The sequence below is a fragment of the Oncorhynchus clarkii genome, chromosome 23 (assembly GCF_045791955.1).
Source record: "Oncorhynchus clarkii lewisi isolate Uvic-CL-2024 chromosome 23, UVic_Ocla_1.0, whole genome shotgun sequence".
NCBI lineage: Eukaryota > Metazoa > Chordata > Actinopteri > Salmoniformes > Salmonidae > Oncorhynchus > Oncorhynchus clarkii.
The window spans coordinates 55171161-55199048 of record NC_092169.1 but is presented as its reverse complement, the minus strand read 5'-3'; the positions used below and the strand labels follow the sequence as shown (position 1 = coordinate 55199048).

The 27888-nt window shown below is 41.6% G+C and overlaps 1 protein-coding gene across 1 annotated transcript; it reads right to left on the bottom strand.

Moving 5' to 3' along the window:
* Positions 1–1728: 1728 nt before the first annotated feature.
* On the bottom strand, positions 1729–20334 carry LOC139381078 (myosin heavy chain, fast skeletal muscle-like). Its single transcript, XM_071124316.1, has 41 exons — positions 20313–20334; positions 19829–19874; positions 19472–19699; positions 18968–19114; positions 18622–18778; positions 18159–18186; positions 17809–17917; positions 17592–17684; positions 17357–17417; positions 17142–17240; positions 16751–16854; positions 15280–15418; positions 14880–14998; positions 14562–14711; positions 14294–14464; positions 13779–14082; positions 13134–13198; positions 12953–13040; positions 12720–12837; positions 12411–12534; positions 11886–12022; positions 10796–11051; positions 10346–10588; positions 9855–10031; positions 9611–9756; positions 9329–9419; positions 8600–8989; positions 8379–8505; positions 8094–8212; positions 7754–7950; positions 7421–7604; positions 7119–7284; positions 6681–6805; positions 5480–5788; positions 4392–4595; positions 4125–4250; positions 3815–3985; positions 3426–3530; positions 3242–3337; positions 2655–2786; positions 1729–1843 (listed from the first exon to the last, which is right to left on the bottom strand). The coding sequence occupies exons 3-41, from the start codon at positions 19685–19687 to the stop codon at positions 1826–1828; spliced, it is 5811 nt and encodes a 1936-aa protein (XP_070980417.1). The 5' UTR covers positions 19688–19699; positions 19829–19874; positions 20313–20334; the 3' UTR covers positions 1729–1825.
* Between the last annotated feature and the right edge of the window lie 7554 nt (positions 20335–27888).

Genomic DNA, 27888 nt, shown 5'->3' with positions numbered 1-27888 from the left:
ACCATGTTTATAATGTCTGGTACTGTGTTTATAATGTCTGGTACCGCTTGGCGGGCGGTAGCAGAGAGAACAGTCTATGACTTATAATGTCTGGTACTGTGTTTATAATGTCTGGTACCGCTTGGCGGGCGGTAGCAGAGAGAACAGTCTATGACTTATAATGTCTGGTACTGTGTTTATAATGTCTGGTACCGCTTGGCGGGCGGTAGCAGAGAGAACAGTCTATGACTTATAATGTCTGGTACTGTGTTTATAATGTCTGGTACTGTGTTTATAATGTCTGGTACTGTGTTTATAATGTCTGGTACCATGTTTATAATTTCTGGTACCATGTTTATAATGTCTGGTACCATGTTTATAATGTCTGGTACTGTGTTTATAATGTCTGGTACCATGTTTATAATGTCTGGTACCATGTTTATAATGTCTGGTACTGTGTTTATAATGTCTGGTACCATGTTTATAATGTCTGGTACTGTGTTTATAATGTCTGGTACCGCTTGGCGGACGGTAGCAGAGAGAACAGTCTATGACTTATAATGTCTGGTACTGTGTTTATAATGTCTGGTACCGCTTGGCGGGCGGTAGCAGAGAGAACAGTCTATGACTTATAATGTCTGGTACTGTGTTTATAATGTCTGGTACTGTGTTTATAATGTCTGGTACTGTGTTTATAATGTCTGGTACCATGTTTATAATTTCTGGTACCATGTTTATAATGTCTGGTACCATGTTTATAATGTCTGGTACCATGTTTATAATGTGAATTACCATGTTTATAATGTCTGGTACCATGTTTATAATGTCTGGTACTGTGTTTATAATGTCTGGTACTGTGTTTATAATGTCTGGTACCATGTTTATAATGTCTGGTACCATGTTTATAATGTGAATTACCATGTTTATAATGTCTGGTACCATGTTTATAATGTCTGGTACCATGTTTTATAATGTCTGGTACTGTGTTTATAATGTCTGGTACCATGTTTAAAATGTCTGGTACCATGTTTTATAATGTGATGACCATGTTTACAATGTCTATCGTGTTTGTCGTGTGAATTATCGTAATTTCACCACTAGAGGGGACGAGGGAACACTAATCATTATGGTTGTATATATCTGCATTTATTTTGGGGGGGGGGGTGGAAATTGGTTAATGATAAATCAATATCATGGTTTCTTTCTTTTTTTCATGTATATATGTGCATAATCTCGGATAACCCAGGACTAAAATCTTGTGTAATTTGGTCAGATAATCGAGTACCATTTGTTTTCACGTCGTCTGGCCACATTAGATTATTGTGCGCATTATCTGGGACAAAATTCAAATGAAAAAAACGTTGTATCCTGAGAACTTTGTTCTGAGAATTTCCGGCCCAATCACCAAAGTGTTCTCTCTCAATTGCCATGTTTATGTTACCATCTTGCTTCTCCTATTTGTTTCTTATGGAGACATTTCAATTTGGGCATGTTCATACAGGCCACTTCCCCTGAGTGTAAAGGGTTAAGACTATCATGGATGATTATAATAGCTTAGTGTATGAATTGTGTAGTTACATTTCTCCATCCTCATCCCTCAGCTGGTTACCAAAACAAGTGACCTCTTTGTTGGGGGGTCCTCTTTGATGTTGCTTAAACCCCAGATTGCTCCTTTAGTTAAAGTACAGTATTTTTATGGTATGAAAAAAAGCTGTTTTCTGACAAATAAGTCCACAGTCACAAAGGAAGTGTATGTAGGCCGACATGTTTTTAATCATTGCTCAACTTTTCACCATGAAAATCATATTTTATGAAACACAGGAAATTGATAAGACTTTGGTCTTGTTTATTCAGCTTCTTTTCCCTGTAAGAAGAAAGAAATAACAGAATGGATCAGTATTAATAATGAACATGATAATTATATCAACACTTGGTAATAACAGAATGGATCAGTATTAATAATGAACATGATAATTATATCAACACTTGGTAATAACAGAATGGATCAGTATTAATAATGAACATGATAAATATATCAACACTTGGTAATAACAGAATGGATCAGTATTAATAATGTACATGATAATTATATCAACACTTGGTAATAACAGAATGGATCAGTATTAATAATGAACATGATAATTATATCAACACTTGGTAATAACAGAATGGATCAGTATTAATAATGAACATGATAATTATATCAACACTTGGTAATAACAGAATGGATCAGTATTAATAATGAACATGATAATTATATCAACACTTGGTAATAACAGAATGGATCAGTATTAATAATGTACATGATAATTATATCAACACATGGTAATAACAGAATGGATCAGTATTAATAATGAACATGATAATTATATCAACACTTGGTAATAACAGAATGGATCAGTATTAATAATGAACATGATAATTATATCAACACTTGGTAATAACAGAATGGATCAGTATTAATAATGAACATGATAATTATATCAACACTTGGTAATAACAGAATGGCTCAAGCATTTAAGACTCTGTAAACACCTTGTACCAACTAAATTAGTTATTTTATTTACCCTGTCCTGAAATGTGTTTCTCAGAAATCTAAAATACATTTGAGTGAGTGTAAAATGTCAGAATTGTCTACTGTGAAGTCAGGTGTAGGTTTAGCAGCAGTTCTGTACCTTTCCAGAGTCACGGGTCTTGGCTCTGAGCTTGTTGACCTGAGTCTCAGCGATGTCAGCACGCTCCTCAGCCTCTTCCAGCTCATTCTGAACCTTCCGGAACTTAGACATGTGCTGGTTGGATGCTTCCTCCTGGGTGAGGAAAAGAGAGGAGAGCATAACATCAGTATTGAAAGCTTGAAGCTTCATATTATTTTTATTTTTTTATTCATATAATTATTTTAAAGGTATTTTAAAAAGATTTAGGATAGCATTGTACAGTATATATAGGGAGATAGATGATACAGAAGAGAAAGTGAGTGGTGGAACAGAGGATCAATCTGCTGCTTCCAGGGTCATGTGATCCAGGAGAGTCAGCACCACCACCAGACCAGCCCCGGCACAAAGCTAAATGATATTCAACCCTCTCTACTTTAAAATGTTACACATAGGAAGAGGATACATTTCTTCAGGAATTACTTGCAATATCAACTGAGTCAAAGTTGACGTTGTGCAGTAACAACACTTCAACTAATCTCACTAAATGTTTTGTAATGTCTCCTTGGGACTGTAAGCTCTCAGAGGATTTGACTAAGTCTGTGACTCACCGCTTCCTCAGCCTGCCTCTTGTAGGCCTTCACTTTCATCTGCAGCTTATCTACCAGGTCCTGAAGTCTGGCAACGTTCTTCTTATCCTCCTCAGTCTGTGGGAGAAGTTACAAGAATCAATAGTCCATAGTTTAACACACAAACCAGTGTGCTTTAGTGTGTGCAGAATGCACTTTCTCTTACCTGGTAAGTGAGCTCCTTGACTCTGCGCTCATACTTGCGGACTCCCTTGACCGCGTCTACACCTCTTCTCTGCTCGGCCTCCACCTCAGTCTCGAGCTCACGCACCTTTGTGGAAGAAATAAACGTCGGCATTTATGTGAGGTGGTGAAATCAGACGTAACAAATGTTTGTAAAACAGAGGAATTTTCTTCCACTGGTCAAGAAGTGTTGTCTGCTCCTATGTACTTTTACGATTTTAATTAAAGGGGTCTATAATGAAAACAGCTACTTTTCATGATGTAGGTGGGTGATTGAGAGAAAAAGCCATTACACAATACCCCTGTTCATTTTCATATGATCAAATACATTTCCAGCAATCTGTTTTTCAATCCACCCTGCTGTTAACTCACCCTGGACTCCAGTTTCTGGAGCTGCTTCTTGCCTCCCTTCATGGCCAGATTCTCAGCCTCATCCAGACGGTGCTGCAGGTCCTTGACTGTGACCTCCAGGTTCTTCTTCATCCTCTCCAGGTGAGAGCTGGTGTCCTGCTCCTTCTTCAGCTCCTCGGCCATCATGGCCGCCTGGAATGGTAGTTAGTTTAATTTATGCACCAACTGGCACCAATCATAAAGCTCATTTGGGATCTTTGGTGTGGTTAAACCAGCCCAGCGACTGCTGGCCCTTGGGGACAAATCAAGTTGAAGCAATTCAAGGACTCACGTCAGTGATGGCCTTCTTGGCCTTCTCCTCTGCATTCCTGGCCTCCTGGACGATGTCGTCCACCTCTCCCTGCACCTGAACCAGGTCAGTCTCCAGCTTCTTCTTGGTGTTCGCAAGGCTGGTGTTCTGAAGGAGGAAACAAGACGATTTGTTTGACTCTCAAGAGAACTTACAAGTCTGAGAAAGAGAAAGTCACAAGGCTGAAATCATGGAAATGTAAACGGTATGCTTGGTTGAGTTTCATTAGAAATGGCTTTTGACCCGTACCTGGGAGTGCAGCAGTCCGACACGCTCGCTGGCGTCCACCAGCTCAGTCTCAGCCACTTTGCGGCCTCTCTCTGTCTGTTCCAGAGCAACTCTCAGCTCCTCGATTTCAGCCACCATCAGACCGTTTCTGCGCTCCACCATGGCTGCCTGCTCCTTCATATCCTCTGCGGCGCGGACGGCATCATCAAGGTGCAATTGGGCATCCTAGGGTTCACAATTACATAGTATCATTAGACTTGTGGAAGTAGGGGCGAAAGGATTGGTAATAAGGGGGAAATGGGGATAACTAGTCAGTTGTACAACTGAATGCCTTCAACTGAAATGTGTCTTCTGCATTTAACCCTCTGAATCAGAGAGGTGCAGGGTCTGCCTTAATCGACATCCACGTCATCGGCGCCCGGGGAACAGTGGGTTAACTGCCTTGCTCAGGGGAACAGTGGGTTAACTGCCTTGTTCAGGGGAACAGTGGGTTAACTGCCTTGCTCAGGGGAACAGTGGGTTAACTGCCTTGCTCAGGGGAACAGTGGGTTAACTGCCTTGCTCAGGGGAACAGTGGGTTAACTGCCTTGCTCAGGGGAACAGTGGGTTAACTGCCTTGCTCAGGGGAACAGTGGGTTAACTGCCTTGCTCAGGGGCAGAATGACAGATCCAGCAACCTGTTGGTTACTGGCCCAACGCTCAAACCACTAGGCTACCTGCCACCCCAGTGGGTAATAGGCATGTTCATTGGTAAAAATGTCCCAGATATCCTTACAGTATATTAGTTCACTCTAATATCCCTACAGTATATTAGTTCACTCTAATATCCCTACAGTATGTTAGTCTACTCTAATATCCCAACCTTCCTACAGTATATTAGTCTACTCTAATATCCCTACCTTCCTACAGTGTATTAGTCTACTCTAATATCCCAACCTTCCTACAGTATATTAGTCTACTCTAAAATCCCTACCTTCCTACAGTATATTAGTCTACTCTAAAATCCCTACCTTCCTACAGTATATTAGTCCAGTCTATTACATTCCTCTGATCTATTATTTTCTACTGATTCACGAACAAATCCCTCCCTGATGTCCAAGTCCCTTTACCTTGAACTGTCCCTGGACGTTCCTCAGCTGTTTCTGGGCCTCAGCGGCCTGTCTGTTGGCGTGGCTCAGCTGAATCTCCATCTCATTCAGGTCTCCCTCCATCTTCTTCTTCACCCTCAGGGCGTCATTCCTGCTCCTGACCTCAGAGTCCAGGGTGCTCTGCATGGAGTCAACCACCCTCTGGCTGTTCCTCTTGATCTGCTCCATCTCCTCGTCCTTCTCAGCGATCTTCCTGTCCACCTCACCCTTGATCTGGTTCAGCTCCAGCTGCACACGCAGAATCTTGGATTCCTCGTGCTCCAGTGTGCCCTAAACGAAGAGAAGCTGTCAGTCAAATCAATCCTTCACTCAGCTCCGCCCCCCTTGGTTACTGTTGCAACCTCTGACAACATTTTCCTGGGAAGCCCAATTCCCCATTCAGACCACTGGAATAAACCCCTTACAATAATCTCAAACTGTGTTTTTATATACACAATGAAATTAAACACTACCCCTCAGGTATGTTGTGTTGGACTGTCATTACAGCTGCTTCAAAGGGAATCCTGGTCAAATCATTTTTGTAGTGTGGCCACTGAATGGCTCTGAATTCAGTGCCAGCATGCAGTCAAAGCCATAACTACTTTTGGAACTAACTAGTGGTCTCAAATCGTATCCTGAAGTTTAAAGCAGATGGGAGATGTATTCATAACATGACTAAGTGAGCTAGCCAATGTACATGATCATATAAGTTATATGGCTAGCTAGCAACGTTTGGTGGTCTATGAGACAGAGCTAGCTAACCAAGTGAGCTAGCAAACAATGCAACAAAAGCATAATATCGGATTCACTCCATCAACAGGCTCTGCATTTCAGGATTCAAGTAGCAAGTCCCCCTGGTGCACTGTTCAATTATTAAACTTGAATTTTATTTTAAGAAAACTCTGTTTCTGTTTTCTTCTTCTACTGGTTTTCATGTGTTTGAAACAAGAGCTTGTTCGATGTGTCCGACTCGACGATAGTTGCTATCCATTGGAGAACAGGGATTGGTTGCCCACAAACGTTAGGGCGGAGCTTAGCGAAGGGTCAGGACGTTTGGATGTGCAAAACACAAGGAATTGCATATATATGACTACAATAAACACCAATAAAAGGGAGCATTGGATTGTAGCTGGCATTGCCAAGTGTAACACTGCTTTTCCAATCAAACAGCTGTAGTTTGTACCTCAGCCTCCTCCAGAGCGGTCTGGATCTCAGACTTCTCTGTCTCCACGGTCTTCTTGGCCTTCTCCAGCTCATGGATGCTCTTGCCAGTCTCTCCGATCTGCTCAGTCAGGTCAGAGATCTCCTCTGCACACACAAACACAGAAGCTGTTGAGACTTGGGAGATTTTCAGTGGATATCACCAATGCACTGAAGTTTATAATGAATCATAATAACAGATAATTAGTCATTGTCTTGCAAATCTAATTGCCACCCCACATCATTGGGTTGTTCAAAGGAATACCAATTACAAGTTCCAAAAATATATATATTTTAAAATATATGTAAAAATTCTGAGATTGTGTAATAGCAATTTGATATAATGTTGATGATTCCAGTCGATTCCATTTTCAAACACTGGTCAAACATCATGCAAAAATAACTGCTGTCAAATGCTCACGTTGCAGGTTCTTGTTCTCTCTCTTCAGAGTCTCCAGATGATCCAGAGCCTCCTCGTAGGAGTTCTTCATCTTGAAGAGTTCAGTGCTCATTGAGCGAGCCTCCTTCTGAGCTCCTTCCAGCTCAGCCTGGCCCTCCTCATACTTCTGCTTCCACTCTGCCAGAACCTGGGGAAATCCATGGGATTTTCATTACAACTCATTGAAAGAGAGTTTTCAATCGGAAATATGCTAAAATTATACTGCAACGGATCAAATAGCAGACAGAAAATATCACCCTAGAGTGAGGTTTATAAGTGTTCACCTTGTCGAAGTTCCTCTGCTTCTTGTCAAGGTTGGCGGCCATGGCGTTGGCTCTCTCAACGTCAATCATGAGGTCCTCCACCTCTCCCTGAAGTCTCTGCTTGGTCTTCTCCAGGGAGGCACACTTTGAGTTGGTCGCCTCAATGGTCTCCTCAGCCTCCTGCAGACGCTGGGCCAGCTTCTTCCTGTTGGACAACAGCGGGTGGTGTTATGGTGAGTAACTTGTTGTGAAACAAATATTGCACTACATATTGAAGTACCATTTTCTCAGATCCCCAACCAGCCTCAACATCCACAGCGTTTATTTTAGTCTTTACTATTGAGAGCAACTCACTTGGCCTCCTCTAGCTCCTCTGTGCGTTGGATGGCATCAGTTTCATACTTAGTCCTCCACTGAGCCACCTCACTGTTGGCCTTGGACATGCCGCGCTGCAGCTCTGCCTTGGCCTCCTGCTCCTCCTCAAACTGCTCTCTCAGGAGATCACAGTCATGGCGGGCAGACTGGACACCATGGGCCAGTGCGTTTTTAGCCTGAGAGAGAAAGAAAGACAAAGAGAGATTAGAGAGGGAGAGTAAAACAGATGACAGTAGAAGTCTCTGAGGGTGGTGTAGAAACAGTCTATGTGTAGATAAAGCTCTAAACTGGAAGGTGGTTTCCATTTAGGATGCCTTACCTTGACCTCCTCCTCAATCAGTCTCTTCAGCTCCTCCACCTGCTGGGTGAAGGCCTGTTTGCCTCTGGTCAGCTGAGACACCAGGGCTTCCTTCTCCTCCAGCTGGCGACCAAACTCACCTGCAGGGAAAGAGGGACATCTTGTTATGGGGACTCGAAGATTGACATTTTATTTTGAGGAATTGTAGTGCATAAACTGTGTGGACTGAATTTACAGCCCCCGACACATGTTATTGTGTACTACTGAGGTGAACTATATTGGTTTGTTGTTCATTGTTGACGGTACCATTTTCTGTAAGGAGTCTGGCCCTCTGTCCGCTGATGTCGTTGACCTGGCGAGCATTCTCATCATTCTTAGTCTTGAGCTCGCTCAGCTGGTCCTCAAGAGTACGGCACATCTTCTCCAGATTGCCCTGTTAGTGAAACATATGTGACGGTCAACTTCAGTTTATTGAAAGGTAATGTAGTTGACCCTCAACACTGCTTGACCAAAACATCACTACTCACCTTAGCCTTGGCGACGGCCTCCATGTTGCTGGAGAGGTCATCAATCTCCATCTTGTACTCGCTCTTCTCCTTCTCCAGCTTCTGCTTGACACGTTGCAGGTTGTCGATCTGCTCCCCGAGCTCAGCCACACTGTCGGCCTGCTTCTTGCGCAAAGCGGCGGCTGTGGCCTCATGCTGCAGGGTGGACTCTTCAAGATCACGACGCAGCTTCTGGAACTCAGCCTCGCGCTTCTTGTTCATCTCAATCTGAGCAGCAGTGGCGCCTCCGGCTTCCTCCAGTCTCTCACTGATCTCCTCAAGTTCCCTGGAGAGATCAGCCCTCTGCTTCTCAACCTTGGCCCTGGCAGCACGCTCAGCCTCAATTTCCTCCTCCAGCTCCTCAATACGGGCCTAGAAAAAGGGTCAGGAGCAGGGGGAATGAACACTACAATACAGTTTAAACAATTGAACCTCACTACATAATACTAGCATGTACTGTATATTTAGCATAAATGTGTTTATACATAGCCAGCTACACTAACATATTTACTATATTCATTAGACATTGTCCCATGCAGGAACCAACCTAACAATGGTAAGAAGCAACATCTTTGCATAGATTAGAAGCACCAGCAAGAAGCACCATCTTCCATCTTACTGAGCCATCAGAATCCACCAGGAAGAATGTGTGCTACCAGAAGAAATATGTCAGTTATTTTCCTGTACTGGAGCTTAGATCCTCTACTGTACCTGCAGTTCCTTGATCTTCTTCTGCAGCTGAGCTCCCAGAGACTGTTCATCCTCTATCTTGCTGAGGAGCTGGGTGGTCTCAAACTCCTTCCTAACAAACACAAACACGTTGATTGTAAAGTTTGTTTTGGTTAGACAGTGTAAAGGGAGCCTAAGCTACCATTCACTTTGCTTGTAAGAATCACATACAAAGACTATTTCATGATTACAAGAATGAGCCAAGAAGAACCATTATGTTGATCAAGAAGGCAGGGAATACTGTAGTCATTTATTTGTGTTTACTTCTTGATTTTCTCATCAGACTGCTGCTTGTCATTCTCCAGGTCCATTATGGACTCCTGGGCCAGTTTCAGATCTCCCTCCAGCTTTCTCTTGGCTCTCTCAAGGTCCATACGGAGTTTCTTCTCTTGCTCCAGAGAACCCTCAAGCTACAAGATATAAACAGACATGTGTTGGTCAAATCTAAACAACTGTAGATTATATCATCTTGCATAATATCATGGCCAGAATGACAAACTCCACTCACGTCGTCCACTTGCTGTTCCAGCTTGGTCTTGGCCTTGGTCAGAGTGTTGACTTTGTCCTCCTCTGCCTGCAGGTCATCCAGTGTCTGCTGGTGTGCCTCTTGGAGGGCTTTCTTCTCCTTGGTCAGCTTGGCAACACTCTCATCCATAGACGCCATCTCCTCTGTCAGGTTTTTAACCTGAAAACGGCCACAACAAAATTTGCTTTTGGTCACTTCACCATAAGTGGTTAAATGGATAATAGAAATGTGTCAACAAGTACTGTACTATAGATTCAACACTAGATGGCACTGTACTCCATGCCAGTGGACTAAATGGAAATCATAAACGAGGGGGGAGCAGAACATGTAATGAATTTGGGGAGTACACCACAACTGAAATTCCACTATTTTGTGTCTTAATTTTTCCTGCACTCACAAAAAGACTTGAATTACATTTCTGTTTTGAGTTGATGATTCTTTGGATTATTGTTTGGTTAGACTGTCTACAAGACCTTGTTTTCAGTGGCGTGCTTCTCCTTCTCCACTTTGGCCAAGGTGAGCTCCAGGTCATCAATGTCCTTCTTCAGCTCAGAACACTCATCCTCCAGCTTCCTCTTCTTGGCAGTCAACTCAGCATTCATCTCCTCCTCATCCTCCAGCCTCTCAGTCGTCTCTTTGAGTTTGGCCTCCAGCTGGATCTTGCTCTTGATGAGCCCCTCGCACCTTTCCTCAGCATCGTTCAGATTCTCTGAATCCTGGTTACAGAACAGGAGAAAAAAACGGTGTTTTCACTTTGTGTATCAAAATATAGACTTTATTTAGTCAAATAAGTGAGAGCAAATCAATTTAAATGTTTTAAATATACCATGGGCAATTTCTTGAGTTAGTCACATAGTGATTGTGTTAGTGTCTGTGTACTTGTGTGTCTAAATGTGCTCTGAGGAGGGTTGTTGCTCACTCACAGATGCGACTTGAAGCGCCAGGTCATTCTTCTCCTGCACCATGGCCACCATCTTCTCCTCCAACTCCTTCTTCTTGGCCAGAGCCTTGGCCAGGTCCGACGTCATCTTCTCATAGTTCTCCTTCATGTTGGCCAGCTCCTTCTCAGTCTCAGCGCTCTGCAGCAGGGGCTTGATCTTGAAGTACAACTTCATCCATGGCCAGGTTTTCACATTCATGAATGAACGGATGTTGTACTGGATGGTGAAGACAGAATCTCTGGTCCACAGAAAGGATAGAGTGACATGGTGAGTGACATGGTGAGTGACATGGTGAGTGACATGGTGAGTGACATGGTGAGTGACATGGTGAGTGACGTGGTGAGTGACATGGTGAGTGACATGGTGAGTGACATGGTGAGTGACATGGTGAGTGACATGGTGAGTGACATGGTGAGTGACATGTTTAAAGATTGTTAGGAAAATTATGATTAAATGACTGAACAATATTCTAATTTTAAATAGAACTGTAACTAAGTAAACTCCTCCATTGTTTTTGTTTTTTACTTTTCCTGTGGAAAACGATATCCCAAGTATAAATACAGTAAAGTACACACACTAAAGGGTAAAAATATATGTTTTGAAGGAAATAGTTATTTTTAAATACAACTGCAAACTTCAAGGAGTGGCATTCCCAGTATTCCTTAACTGGAAAAGTAAAAAATAAAGTCACTTGATGACGTCTTTAAAGCTACATTCTGCAATTCCGAGAATAACAAAATGGGGACCCCACCACTTTTTGCATACAGCTGAGGAATGAGGCTAGGGAAATGTAATCCCTCTTAAATGTATAGACGGCGCTCTAGATGCAAGAACTGACAGGTGATGTTAAGATCACGAGGCATTTCATATTATTCCAGAATTAATGGGTAAATATCACTTATTTAAATAACAATTGAACTGCGTGCTAAATCCCAAACTGCTGCTTTAATAGAATATTATATCATGTACCTTCTCATCCTGAACAACTCACAGCATATTCAGTACACAATCATTATACATTACATACAGGAGGCTGACAGAATTCTTTGCCAAGATGTCTACTCTTCCTCACCTCCTCTCCATCATCTTGGTGAACTCTCTCCTCATGAGGAATCCACGGCTGAGAGCCTGGACCATGCCGACCAGAGAGGCCAGCTTCTCATCTCTCATCTCCTCCAGGACACCCAGCAGACCGGCTTTGAAGAACACCTGACACAGGTTGACATGGTCAATTATGGAACCAGTCAGGTGGTAACAGATAGAAAGGTTGAATCCAAAGAGAGGAACAAAACCACTAGATTGATTTGAACAACATAAACATTGTAATCCTTACAAACAAACCATGAGATAGGTTGTTTATGAGTTGTAAGTTATTGTATAGTTGTAGATTAATAATGTACACTGATATAGATAACTGCAGACATACCATTCTGACATAATGCACAAGATAATGAATTGTGTACAATGTTTCTTCACATTTTTAAGAAATAATTACAAGATGGATAGATCAACTGGAGAGACATTCAATGGTTAGAGTTTAAATTATCATTGAAGTTGTGTTTTAGTTGGCATCTTTTGCTGGGGGGGGTTGACTGACCTTGGTGTGTCCAAACTTGTAGTCCTCGTGATTCACATCAATGGACCCAAGCAGCTTCTCAGAAGCCTTCTTGTTGTCCATGAACTGGCCCTCGGGGATGACACTGGCATTCAGTACTTTGTACCTGAATCAGGAGAAATGTTTAACATGAGTCAAGTTGTAATGGGTTGGTTAAGCCTATTCTGATGCTGGGAAAACCCTTGGAGAAGATATTTGTGTGTGTGTGTGTGTGTGTGTGTGTGTGTGTGTGTGTGTGTGTGTGTGTGTGTGTGTGTGTGTGTGTGTGTGTGTGTGTGTGTGTGTGTGTACCTCTGCTTGAAGTCAGCATAGATGATTCTACTGGGGAAGCCCTTCCTGCAGATCCTGATACCCTCCAGAACACCATTACACCTGAGCTGGTGGATAACCAGGAAGTTCTCCATCAGACCTGGAAACACAAACCAAGTCTCTTTAAATACTCATAAACAGGTTAAAGACTGGTTTGTTAATGTTACTGATACTGTACTGACAAGATGTCATATTTAACTCAACATCTATTGTACCTGGAGTCTTTGACTCGTTGGGGATCAGGCAGCGTACAAAGTGAGGATGAGTGCTCCTCAAGTTTGTCATCAGCTTATGTAAGTTCTCCTGTAAGAGGGTTACAAACCATGTTCTCAGAAATCATTTCTGATAATCAGTACACGTTTTGAAGGACTGAATATCCACATTTTAAAAGCTCACCCTGAACTGGGAGGACACAGTCTGCATGGAACCACCCTTCTTCTTGCCTCCTTTCTTGGTTGTATCTGTTATAATGGAGAAAAGTTCAATATAATTATAAATGAGAGGGATCTCAGGTTATCTTCACACGCATCTTAATGCAAATGCTGCCAATAAGATTGTGTAAAATAACACCTATTGTATGAGTAAATTAACCCATTAAATCACCCTGACAAATTGTGATACATTTAAAGCAGCAATTAGCAGTTGAAACAATAACAAAGCATGCTCCCTGCCCCTGTTTCGATAAAAAAAAACGAGATGGTCTGGAGAAATGTAACCACTCAAATTTATAAACAGATCTATTTATTCAAGGACTGACCACTCATGATATAAATGATAGTTTTAACCATGTTTTGAGGCTGTTTTGAGGCTGTAAAGTGCATGTTTCCCTTTACTTTGCTTACAAGCATACAAGTAAAAGCTTATATTTCGGATTCTGATGGGGTACGACAGCTGAACTAAGCTGATGTTCTTCAAGAATGAATGGGTACATATCTTAAGTCCACAAATGGATGTAGCAACTGCAGACTGAGCCTTTAAAGAAAATGGGACTGATTTGTAACTAGTTCTTCATGAAGTCTTTTGATGTTCTGCTAGTCTTACCCTCAGGTGGGGCAGCGACATACAGGGTCGCCATCAGTTTGACTGAAGACTTCCCGTACAGCTGAAGAACTGAGTCGTTCAGGGGGTCCTTGTTCTTCTCCAGCCAGCCAGTGATGTTGTAGTCCACAGTGCCGGCATAGTGCACCAGGGAGAAGTGGGCCTCTGCCTTGCCTTTGGCTGGCTTGGGCTTCTCAAACGCCTTGGTTTTGCCAAGATGCTGGGAGTACAGCTTGTCCTTGAAGGTAGTGTCTGAAGACTTAGGGAACATGCACTCCTCTTCAAGGATGGAGAAGATGCCCAATGGCTTTACAAAAAGAGATGTACATCAAATTAGTGATATTTACATTTAGGATCACATTTATTCCTTTAGCAAATACGCTATCAGAGTATCTTCATTTAGTGGCACAATAGGAAACATATTGAGCTCTCAACAGTCAGATGTGTTGTACCATGTGATAATATCTCCATTTGAGCTTTGCTGTTGAGGTCCATTATAATCCTGACAGACAGCTTACCTTCTCAATAAGCTCAATGCAGGCAGCCAAGTCCATGCCGAAGTCAATGAAGGCCCAGACGATTCCCTCCTTCTTGTACTCCTCTTGTTCCAGGACGAACATGGTGTGGTTGAAAAACTGTTGCAGTTTCTCATTGGTGAAGTTGATGCACAGCTGCTCCATGCTGTTGTACTGTTGAAGGAATTTCAGAAGGGATAATTTCATCATCATACAAGGCTGTAATCCCTCTCAATCACAACTAATTGTCTTGTTCTGGTCTCAGACTCACGTCAAAGATCTCAAACCCGGCAATGTCGAGCACACCGATGTAGAACTGCCTTGGATTCTTGGTGTCCAACATCTCGTTGATACGGATGACCATCCACAAGAACATCCTCTCATAGATGGACTTGGCCAGAGCCGAGACTGAGTTATTAACCTGCAATGATAATACCTCAAATGAATACATGAGATATTGACCATGTCTAGTGACAAGGTGAAAAGAGCTTGGGGAAAACATCATCACTATTCAAAACAAGCAATTCACTCATCACCAAAAGATGTATGGTGCTCAGAAAATGGTAGAAGCTGTGTTTGGCCGCCTTACCTGAGGCACGGTCTGTCCCTTGGTCACATACTCATTGCCGACCTTCACTCTGGGGTAGCACAGAGCCTTCAGCATCTCAGCTGAGTTCAGGCCCAGCAGGTAGCCGATTTTATCAGCCACTGGAGAGAGAACCAACAACAACAGACTCAGAAACACAAGATCACTTGTTTCTGATGTCACACTGACAAAAGGGTTCGGCCAAGTTTTTGGGGGTCTAGGTTTTGATTTGAACCCACAACCATAATTTTAAATCATTTATGGAGGTTGGAATTGGTCTCTATAAATGATCTCCTGCCAGACATTGATGAGGCTCTGCCTGTCTTACATTTTGTATTTCTTTGTTTGGGACTGGGAATGGTTATAATGCTTTACATGTTGTATATCTATGAGTGGGACTCACCCTCTGTGCTGTCTGGCTCAGCCTGCTCCTCACGCTGCTTCTGCTTGAATTTCATGTTGCCATGGTGCAGTACAGCTCCTGTCAGCTTGTAGATGCTATTTTTCTCATCATTGGTGAAGCCCAGGATTGTAATGGCATCCTGGCATTAGACAGGGAGTACAACAGTGATGAACTGAACGGTAGTTTTCTCACATACAGTACACTACAGTTCTGTGCTCTCAGCAGAACAAATGGGATGGACATTTGACTGGCTTCTCAGATCCACATGATTACACTTGATCAACACTGGTAGATGACAGCACAAAGGGAATTTTAGACTAGAGATTGACACGGGAACAGGAATCCCGCGGGTTTTTGCGGGTCCTCCGGGATTCTGGCAGGAATGGGAGTGAAGTTCTAGAATCAAGTTCGGAGAGGCTAAACAGTCTACAGGAGCTGGCAGTACATGTATAGTTATAAACATCGTTTTGGGGTGGAAATATATAATGTGTAGAGTATTTCATTAAAAGAACATTTAAAAAAACGAAATACATTGTAATTACCCCCTCCCCTTCTGTCGGCTCACCCTCCCGGTGTAACGTAATCAAATACGCTACCAACAACAGAGCGGGACAAGCGGCCTGATGCCGCATAGCTGCTCTCCTACCAAACAACTTTATCGTCAAGCCTGATTGTTCGTGTATTTAACTAAACCCGTAACGTATGAGGTGAAGAGTGAAATAAAAATTCTATTGACTTATGCAGTAATGCCCGCTCAGGTTTATTTTTTTATGTTCATGTTGTAAATGTTATTGTGTTGTAAATGTTCATATACGGCGGTGCTCAGCTGTAGGTTACTGTGGTCTGTCCTCATCCTCCAGTTTCAATCCATCTACATTTAGGTCGTTTAGAATATGTTCTTATCCAGGGCGATTTAGGCCTACAAGTCAGTGCGTTTAACTAAGATAGGTAAGACAACCACATATCACAGTCGCGTATTGCATTACTGAAATCATTTAGCATACTTCCTAAACAAACACAATAGCCTACATACTGTATTTCTTTGCGCAAAAATGAGCACTGGACGGGACAAGAGAGATTTTTTTTTTATCACGAAGGGACAGGAAAGTTCAAGGGTTTTGGAACTGTTGCTGGATCAGGACAGCACAGGAAAAAACATTGACAGGACAAGATGGGAAATGAATGAATTTTCACTCCCGTGTCAACTTCTATTTGACACAGTTCCACAGGGACTTAGTGACACTCTCTTGTTGATGTCTTACATGTACAGTATGGGCCTCAAGGTGAAGTGTGAAGGCATGAAGAGTTCCCTGAGGCACATGCCTAACTAACAACAAGGCAGAATAAAACAAAACCAAATACATGAACATTCCCAGCAGCCACCAGGTTGGAATTGCACAGTGCATTCAGTGTGTATGGTGGTCCTACCCATTCCATATATAGAATATGATGAACCCTTTGTTTGACTCACGTCTGTGGCATCCAGCTCTTCCTTGTCGTTGATGCTGGCCACAGTGATCTGACCCTGACTGCACATGGGGAAGTCGTAGGGGTTGGTGGTGATGAGTGACATTTCTATGGACAACAGAGGATGTCTTGTCAGTTAAATCTCTTAGAATTCTACTGTCCTACCTTTACAGTATCTCTCCTTTACTCAGTAGAAGGACTCAAGGATGTAGTGTAAAATAAATATTATCAACTGAGACTCGTGGACTAGTGCACCACAGTCCATTACTTGATAGATATTTCCCAAAGACCTCACCCATATCTAGATGCCTTGTTACCATGGATTAACTCATTGTAATAGTATTTATTAGAATGGAGGTAGGAAACATTCCCCCTGAATCTCTACTTTGCCTCACCAATAATGTCAGGTTTGTGATTGGTCATCATCTGGAAGAAGATGTGGTAACCTCTCTCATCGGGAAGCTGGAAGGACACTCTGGACTTCTCTAGCAGGTCTGAGAGAGAGAGAGAGAGAATATGAGATAATATGATATGATATGATGATATGCTCTCCGAATAAGAATATGTGTGAATTTAGGAAATCATAGAGAAACAATGAAAATCAACTCACAGGTCTCAATGTCAGCTTTAGCCAGTTTGCTACCTTGGAAGTGAATCCTGATGAATTTACCCTAAAGTAGGGCATGGGGGTTAGAAAGAGGTTAACTAAATACATCTAACATTTTACTTTCATAGACCCCTTTAAATGTTACAGTTTGTTGGACATCTATTGATGTCATAAGGGAAATAGTGAAATACATTTGTCCAATATTAGATCACTTTCCCAGTGTGCCCTTCATACTTACGAAGCGAGACGAGTTGTCGTTCCTCACAGTCTTGGCATTACCGTAAGCCTCCAGCAGAGGGTTAGCAGCAATGATCTGATCCTCAAGAGACCCCTGATTGAGACAAACACAAGTTGCTCAGAAACTGGTTAAGTGGTAAAGTTAGTTATTCTCGATTGCTTGAACACAGCCCACCAAACTGAAATGTATTAAAATGGCACTCAGAAGCTGAACATACCTGCATTTTGGTGGGGTCTACTTCCTTCTTGACACCAGACACTGCAATGGTGGCAAAGTACTGGATGACACGCTTGGTGTTGACAGTCTTTCCTGCACCGGATTCTCCGCTGGTTAATATGACAGAGAAACAGGGGTTTTAGTCACATGTTTGAATGTCAGATCGGCTTTCACTAATAAATAACATTGTAAAAAACACTGTTTTCCTACATAAATTAACAAATATCCCCACTCATCGACTCATTCCTATGCTTAGCCTAATCCATTCATAATGTAATATATCACACCCAAGTGACACAACATATTGCAGTAGAAACATTTTCTCAAGTGAGATTTTAGTAAACAACTTACGTAATCAGGACGGACTGGTTCTCCTGGTCTGCAACAAAACAACATATTGTTTATTATACTCAAGCAACATTATGGGGACATTATTGAATTCATAGCATCATCATGGATTTCATTTTGGAACATTTTCCATTCAAGGCAAGTGAAATCAGATATTACCAGCAAACTGTTCTAACGTAGAATAGAAAACAGTAGATACATCTCTAAAACATATTTTAACTTCTATCCATCCGTCCATCCATACATCCGTCCATCCGTCCATCCGTCCATCCGTCCATCCGTCCGTCCGTCCGTCCGTCCATCCATCCATTCATCCATCCATCCATCCCTCCCTCCCTCCCTCCCTCCCTCCCTCCCTCCCTCCCTCCCTCCCTCCCTCCCTCCCTCCCTCCATCCATCCATCCATCCCTCCCTCCCTCCCTCCCTCCCTCCATCCATCCATCCATCCTTCCATTAGAGCTCATACCAATCTGCATGAACTGAAAGGCGTTGTCAGAGACAGAGAAGATATGGGGTGGAGCCTCCATCCTCTTCTTCCCTCTGTAGGCGTTAACAACCTCCATGTCGTACACAGGAAGCCACTTGTAGGGGTTCACCGTGGCACAGAACAGCCCAGAGTAGGTCTGGATGAACGAGAATAAATTCAATTAGGGGATTAGAACAATCAGATTGACGTTTACCTGGATTTATGTGAGGATGTGGGTGTACTATGGTATAGTAATGTAGGTCTACTGTATTTGGTCTGTTTTGGTTTCTACCATGACTTTATGTGTAGTACTGTATGTGTGTGTATGTTTAGACAGGTTTCTTACATAGATCATCCATGCTGCATAACGCTCTTTGAGGTTATACAACACAGAGGCTTCATTCAGGTAGGTCATCATGGCCATGTCCTCAATCTTGTCGTACTTAGGGGGGTTCATCTCATAGACATCTGCTTCTTTGAAGACTTTTCCTTCCTGAAACAGTCAGAAATCTAGATTATACACAGATCAAACTGGACAGGACTGAATGCTTTTAAAAACAAATATATTTTTAAAAAAACTGCCATATATTTTTTTTTTCTTCTTTTTTTTTTAACCTTAATTTAACATATAAATATATTTTATTGTTTATTATTAAATATATCATTATTACAATTTTAATTAGCAGCGATAAAAAGGATGTGTTTGAAGGTTATATTCTGCCTCCAAAAAAAACTAAGAAATGCTTATGAATCAATCAATATTGTTTTACTTATTTAATTTGTACAATTGGCATGATAAAAATGAAAAAAGTGTCTGCACAATCTTCAATTCTTTTCAAATCAGGCTTACCTCCTTAGTGCCGTTAGGATTCGTGACTGTCACAGTACACTTTCCTTCAGCCCTGGCAGTGACCAAACCCTTAAGGTAAAGCTCCTTGGTGTCTGCGACATAGCAGGCGTTCTTTGAATCAAAGGGTGCGGTTTGTGCCTCCATCCTCTCCTTCTCAGGCTTACGGAGGTATATGGCAGCCTTGCCGTAGATTTGCATCTCCGCGTCCGTACTCATGGTGACGGATCACTAGGAAAGAGGCGAAACAAGAAACATGATTGACTCTGTGGTGCTTCCTCCACAATCAACCTAGTTGTGAGGGGTTTCTCTCACAGAACATTTGTCACTTTTCTTATGAAGACTCAAACTATGTCTCACCTTCTTTTTCCCCTTCTACAGATGAATTTGTACTTCTTGGAGAACCCTGGGAAACATTAGGGTGGTGTGAATAAGTCTAAAGCATTATCATTTAGCCCCCGGAGGGCCAGAAAACATCATTCAACTCAATCATGACAACCTTGTCCAATTAAACTACAGGTGCAACTGGTAACTTTCATTTCCTGGTGACATCTCACTTAACTACACATTCTGACAAGAATTCAAATAAATACCCCTGAAAACCCAGTTACATTATAAACCAACCCCTCAATTTCTAAACAGCAGGAGCACCACTTTTGACCGTAAATGAAATTTACAGATTTGAATAGAAAACACATTTAAATTTAAGCACAATAAATAAATAAAACATTTTAAATCAACGCCACTTGATTGTATTTTAAAAATCTAACAAGACACATGTAAGATTCTAAGCACACAAAATGTTGGCAAATGTAAACATGTGAAGAGGTGGAGAGAGTCTTACCACAGAGGAAGAAGGTGTCTGACTTATGGATGCTGGGGTCTCAGCCTGCTTATATCTGGTTGAAACTGACAACCAGGCAAAAGTTAATTATGGACCACTCTGGTAAAGGACATGGATTGACTGAGAGACCTCTGTGTTTCTGTGTCTCACTAGCGCCACCAACTCCCAGGAGCGCCACACTCCCATTACATGACTTTTTAATGCAATAGTTGGTTTTAAATTGAATTTCACTGAATTGACGTTCATTAGATCAAATCAAATGTTATTTGTCACATGCGCCAAATACAACAGGACCTTACAGTGAAATGCTGACTTACAAGCTCTTAACCAACAATGCAGTTTTAAGAAGAAAAAAATGGATCATAATAAAACAATAATTATAATAATATCATTATGACAATAATTATGACGCTGCCACTCAAATACTGTAATGACACTACAATTGTAATACAAATATGATCTTACTTAATTTAGTTTAATTTTTGTGGCATTAATCCTTATCAACAGCTTTCTTTATATTTAAAAAAAAAATAGATCTATTATTTTGCTTTCAAACACATCTAAACGGTCTCCTCATGTCACCTCATGCATGTCACCTCATGCTTGTGAAGGAGTTGGCCGTTACTTCGTGCTTTGCTTAGTTTGATTTGTCACCCTGGTAAAACCATATTGCATTTAGGCTTTCAATTACATCTCATAAAAGTGTTAAACCAACGGTGTAGTTATTTATCTACAGTATGATCTATTGAAGATGCTGCAGGAGCTTTTTTTTGTCTCACGTGTCAGTTGTCTAAAACGGTCCAGGAGGATTCTTAAGGATTACATAACATCAGTACAGTATTTAAATCATCTCACATTTCAGTTGTCTAAAACGGTCCAGGAGGATTCTTAAGGCTTACATAACATCAGTACAGTATTTAAATCATCTTATCCACTCATATTTCTGACAGCCATGTAGCTACCTCAGACTTTTATTTCACTCCGAGGTAAACCGTTTAGCAGCTGGCTTCTATAAAACTCCTTTAAAATGACTATATAGTTACAATAAAGTAACAGATTCCTTTCCATTTCCATGACAGTTTAATTAATCCTTTACAATACAGTTTTAATATCTTTCTAACAGCTCTAGCAACTTGTGAGGGAGCCACGATCAGCAGAGACATTTCTTTAACCTATTTTTAACACGCAATTCAGCAATGTAATGCACACACACTAGACGTTAATGTATTTAAATGTATGTAAATCCTAAAGTCTTTTGTCTGTAATGTCTTTTTTTGGTTGTGTGTCGGACTCCAGTAAGACACCCTGTCACCATTGGCGTCGGCCAATAGGGATCCTAATAAATCAAACCAGGAAGCTGTTCTTTCAAGTCAGGCATTTCACATTCTTCAATTATCTATCTCATCTTTGCTTTTATCAAACCTCTGCATTTAATAGTCGTTTAAATGTTCTTTGTGTCTAATATGGTGCAGCCACATTAATGTTCAATAGCGTGAAACCTTACACAGGGCCGGTCCTAGCCTTTTGGGGCCCTAAGTGAGATTTGGGCCACAGTGGAAGTCATGGCCCCTGCGTGCCCGGCCGGTTTAGGCCATGATTACTACGAGTTTAGATAGCTGACTAGATTCATTTACCAATCTAAAAATTAGCTGACATGGCTAATTCAGTGACTGATATAAGAACAGAAAACTGCTGATGCACAACCATTCTATCTCTGCTGGATGCACAAGTTGAGCAGGGGGCTGACCATCTGGGAGGACCATCAAGGCCTTTTAATTTCTTGGACTGTGCTCTAGTCTTCACTGCAGCCAAGGTTTATTGTTTGGTTTTTCTGCCAACATTTCCACACAGCCAAAATCTGGCTCCGTTGCCACTGTTATTAGACAGAAGATATTTACTTGGCGTGTTTGTGGGTGGAGAGAACATCAACACCATGCAGACTAAGAGTTTATGACATTCAAGTTATTTTAATGTGCAAAGATCTGGCATGACACATGACCGGTGTTTCTGTATCCGAGGGACATGCTTTCTCTAAGCTCCAAACTTGTTACCATCCGCAAATCAGTGGGGTGGAGATGTCAGAGGAATAGACAACTGTGAATTTGGCCACAAACACCTCAACTGACTTTACAGCCATGGGTCTTCTCACAATGCACTGTATCGAGATCAGGGCTGAGGTTATTTCGAGTCAATTTAGGAATTGACCTGCAATAATTTATCATTAAAAGCCTTGTGAAATATTGGAATTTCAGTTCAATTCCTGAATGAACTGAGTTGTATTGCTTCATTAACACACTGAACCTGATTTTAGGTAATTAAGGGCTAAATTGAAGAGAATGATCCGTTGATTTAGCTAAACCCGCTATGTTAGCGCTAGGGTGGAACACGAGCCTGCACACCATGTTGATGGGCTGTCCAGAACAGGAGTTCCTGGCCTCTGACACACTCTCAACTGCCAGATGTCATTAAACAGTTGAGTAAACTGTCATTATAAAACTGTCATTGTACATATTTGACGTATTGTGGCAGGCCCTTCAGAGGGTCAGACAGTAACACTTCATCCAATACATTTTAAGGGTGCTTTAATTCCTCAGGCAGAGCCGGCTCTCTGGCTTAACTGGCATAGGGGGCCCCCGACCCCCCCCCCACCCCCCCCCACCCCCAAAAATAAGTAAAAAATAATAATAATTAGGAAATCTGTCGGGTTCTCAAGTTACTATTAGGAGTTAGAATAGTTGAATACCCAAGGTGCAATTTAAAAATGTGGTTGTACATGAGCAGTTTTTCTCTTGTTATGTCTGTCACTGAATAAAGGTCTTCACGGGTCCACCCGATTACCCGGGACCCGAACCGGTCCGAAATTCCATAGAAAGACCCTCGGATCTAGGTCGGGTCCTGTTTGATGGCCATTATTTTAGATGCAACAGAAAATGGATGTGTGAAACCATTTCGGACAAATCTTGGACATGTTTCAGGTCAGGATCTGGTCAACCTCGGATCCAAATGGCCATTATTTTAGATGCAACAGAAAATGGATGTGTGAAACCATTTCGGACAAATCTTAGACATGTTTCAGGTCAGGATCTGGTCAACCTCGGATCCAAATCGAGTTGGGTATTGATCTTCAAAAAAATGACCTGGTCCTGTCGAAGTCGGGTTGGAATTTTGTGCTTCCAATTTGGTGCGAGTCTCATTTTCAGGACCCAAGAATACCTCTATCACTGACACTCTTAATTAGCCCATGTCAGTTAAGATTTTGTAGCTTGCTGAGATAGTCTAGCCAGCTATATACATTTGTAGTAACCATGGTTGAATTGTGGTGCCAGGTAGCCTAGTGGTTAGAGCTGTTGGACTAGTAATCTAAAAGGTTGCTAGATTGAATCCCTCAGCTGACAAGGTAAAACATTTGTCGTTCTGCCCCTGAACAAGGCAGTTAACCCACTGTTCCTAGACCAGTTAACCCACTGTTCCTATGCCGTCATTGAAAATAAGAGTTTGTTCTTAACTGACTTGCCTAGTAAAATAACAAATCAACCGGGCTCGCAGGGAATGAGCTCAGGGGCCTTAACCTCCAGGGGGCCCCCCATTGATTTTGTTTGTCACTCTCACTCATATATCATATTAACATTCCATAAGTCACGTAAAAATGTATAGAATTGCAGAAAATGTGTTATAAAATTGGGTGGGGGGGAGGGCAACAACATTTAGTTTAGGGTCCCCAAAAGGCTAGGGCCGGCTCTGGAGTTACCCTGAGACACCCTAGCGCCTTGGCTCACATCAGCATTTTTTTTTACACGGTTCAATCCATTAAAATGTCACAGCAGTAAAACTCTATATCTGGATATGAAATGTCTGTGGCATGGATCCACAAAACAACCGAGCAGGGTTCATTCAGATCTTATTTCCAGGTCACATATCTCGCTATAAATTTAGTATGGGGGGGCCAATGTCAGCAATGTGAGGACCTCGTGGTCGACTAATAAGGTCAAAATAATGTGCTGTTCTGAACCGGATCTCTCTGTGATCCACATTACAGGTTATGAGGTCTTCACTTTTCTCGCATGCAGTGTGAAGTCAATGTAATATTAATCTCAGAAATGTTCAAGGATAAACACATGGGGATCGGTTGTGTTTTCCATGAAGCTTTACAGATCTTTGGACAAATAAGTAGTCAAAATTATTACCCCCCCCCCCCCCTGTCAGCAGCCTTCTCCTGCCAATCACCCTATTCCCGAAACTGGAAGTCAGAATTACATGCAGCCTAAAGTTGTTTGGGATTGCTTTATGACCATATGACATAGAAATGTCAAAGTATCAAACCCCAACTGCTGAGCTGTTCTTGAAACTCCAATTTCATCCCATACAGTCGATAGCAGAGTTGTAAGAAGTACAGTCTACCAAAGCAACAGATGAGTTACGAGCCCAATATGGCCATGTTCAGTGGTCAGAAATACATCCAGCTTCCACAGCAATCTCTAAGGTAATTTAGCATCGCTTCGTTGCTTTTTTGGCAGATCTGCTGCTATTTGAGCTGTGCACCAGAGGACATTAACGTAAAGGAAACAGACTTATACCTGATATGGCTATTAAACAGACCAGTCAAATATCTGCTTATTATTGGACAGTTTTATTTGTACACTTTCAAATGTAAAGACAACAGAGGTTGTAGAAAGATACAGTCAAGGACAAGAAAAGTAAAGTCCATAACAGAGAACATGAATAAAACTGGGAATCCCACAACTCCCCTTCAGCTGAAGCTGTTGGAACATAAGCGTCTGGGGGAGCAAGGTGTGTGTGTGTGTGTTTGTGTGTGTGTGTGTGTGTGTGTGTGTGTGTGTGTGTGTGTGTGTGTGTGCGTGTGTGCGCTTGTGTGCATGCGTGCGTGCGTGCGTGCGTGCGTGCGTGCGTGCGTCTACAATTATATTTCATACAGGTATGGTCATGCGAATAGGACTCCATTGAGTTGTTTGGCGGCCATATTAGAAAAAGTATTCTGTGATTGTCTTGTAATCTACAAATCTTTTTAGAAACCTGTTCTAGCCGTGTGTATGTAATTTGGTGCTTATATCACCAAAGTTACCATCCAAAAACGTAACTTCCAACATTCTCATGTCTATTGCACAATATGGGCTAATTTTAAACAATATTTGAAGGTGTTGCTGTCAAATTTGGTTATATTATATACATTTGAAAGGGTGATGTCATGACCTGTCAGCTCCACTTGTATTAGGGTTTCCTTTTTTAAAACAATTCATACAGGCAATTCTGATATGTACCCTAGATGTCAAAGGTCAAAGTTCTGTTGACCTGAACATATCCCCGAAAATGTGTCTAGTGGATAGCTGTGAATCAATGCTTTTCAATTATATACTGAATGAGTATTGGGTATGTGTGAGCAATAACTTGTTGTGTACGGACATTGTTTGTGATAGGGTAAAATCCCTACCCTCTCCTATGGGGGAAATGAATAGGATGGAGGGATGAAAATGTGAAAACACATTGAAAGCTACCATTTCTGCACTGCTATCACACGTGTTACAGCTCCAGGGACATAGACCTTCAACGAAATCACTGTGAGACATCGTCACCCCAAGTGAACCCTACGGCCCAAATGTGGGGGTCTGGCCCATGGACTGTTTCTGGAAACGACAGCCTGCAGTACCCAGGTCGGCCTTGAACTGCATGGCTTCAATGAGAGGGGCGCAGTCGTTCTCCCCTGATTTCGGCTGACTGTTTGGCTTTCCTTCCAACCTTTCCCGCCACTGTGGATGTATTTATAGCCCTCTCATAAAAGTCAGAGGGCTCCGCTATGTGTCTGATATGCTGACAAAGCTATCTAGCCTCTAACTCATTGCAATTTGAACCCTCTGGAAAATGTGGATAAGTCTAATGTTACTGAATACATGAAATGCTTTTTTCCTAAATGGGTATAGACTTGTTATTGCTTGTGTTTGCAGATGGGGGGATCTGTGAAACTCACTCCTCAGTCTGACGTGTCTCCCCTTGCGCTGCCAAATAGAAACATTAGCATTACCATGAACAATAACGTTTAATGAACTTCATTCATCCCTGAGGGGCAATCATTTCTGGCAGGCATAGGATACAGTTAAAAGCCAATAAACATACACTTGAAGGCCCCGAACAGTCAAAATCATGTTGGAATCATGTTGAAAGGCCCTGAACAGTCAAAATCCCAAATTGGATGATGTTTGGATGGTGGGCGTTGTTTACATAGCTAGCTAGTCTACTGGTGTGAAAACCTGACTGCAGGGTGTTAGCAAAGATACATATGCTTCCCCTATTCATCTGTGGTGAATGGTGTAGTCAAGAATCAATATCATGCTAATTAATTTAACACGGATTAATATATCAACTATATATTTCATGAAATGCATAGCAATACTCAGTGTTTAAATGAGTATTGCTAATGCATTTCATGAAACATATAGTTTATATTTTAATTGCGTGTTGGTACAAGGTTCCCTGCTCATGCTATTTATGATACAGTGAGTTCCAAAAGTATTGGGACTGTGTCACGGTCGTCCTCCTCTTCATCTGAAGACGAGAGGCGAAAAGGATCAGAGGACCAATATGCGGCGTGGTAAGTGTCCATGGTAAATCTTTAATCAAGAGAGTACTGAACACTGAAAACTATACAAAACTAGTAAACAAAATGACGACCGTGAAGCTACAAATTAGACCTGTGCTGACACAAGCCACTAACATAGACAATCACCCACAAACAAACAGTGCAACCCAGGCTACCTAAGTATGATTCTCAATCAGAGACAACTAATGACACCTGCCTCTGATTGAGAACCATACTAGGCCGAAACATAGAAATGCCCCAAAACATAGAAAAACAAACATAGACTGCCCACCCCAACTCACGCCCTGACCATACTAAATAAATACAAAACAACGTAAATAAAGGTCAGAACGTGACAGGCTGTGACGCATTTTTTTGTTGTTGTTTTGGATCTGTACTCCAGCACTTTGGATTTCATATGATACAATGACTGTGAGGTTAAAGTGTTGTCAGCTTAAATTTGAGGGTTCTTTCATCCATGTCGGGGGGAACCATGTAGAAATCACAGCACTTTTTGTACATAAGTCCCCCTCATTTTAGGGGGAACTTAAAGTATTGGGACAAATTCACTTCTGTATATTAAAGTAGTAAAAAGTTAAGCATTTGCTCCCATATTCATAGTACGCAATTACTCTACAAACTTGTTGGATGCATTTGCTGTTTGTTTTGATCGTGTTTCAGATTATTTTGCTGTTTGTTTTGGTTGTGTTTCAGATTATTTTGCTGTTTGTTTTGATCGTGTTTCAGATTATTTTGATGTTTGTTTTGGTTGTGTTTCAGATTATTTTGATGTTTGTTTTGGTTGTGTTTCAGATTATTTTGCTGTTTGTTTTGGTTGTGTTTCAGATTATTTTGCTGTTTGTTTTGGTTGTGTTTCAGATTATATTGCTGTTTGTTTTGATCGTGTTTCAGATTATTTTGCTGTTTGTTTTGATCGTGTTTCAGATTATTTTGCTGTTTGTTTTGATTATGTTTCAGATTATTTTG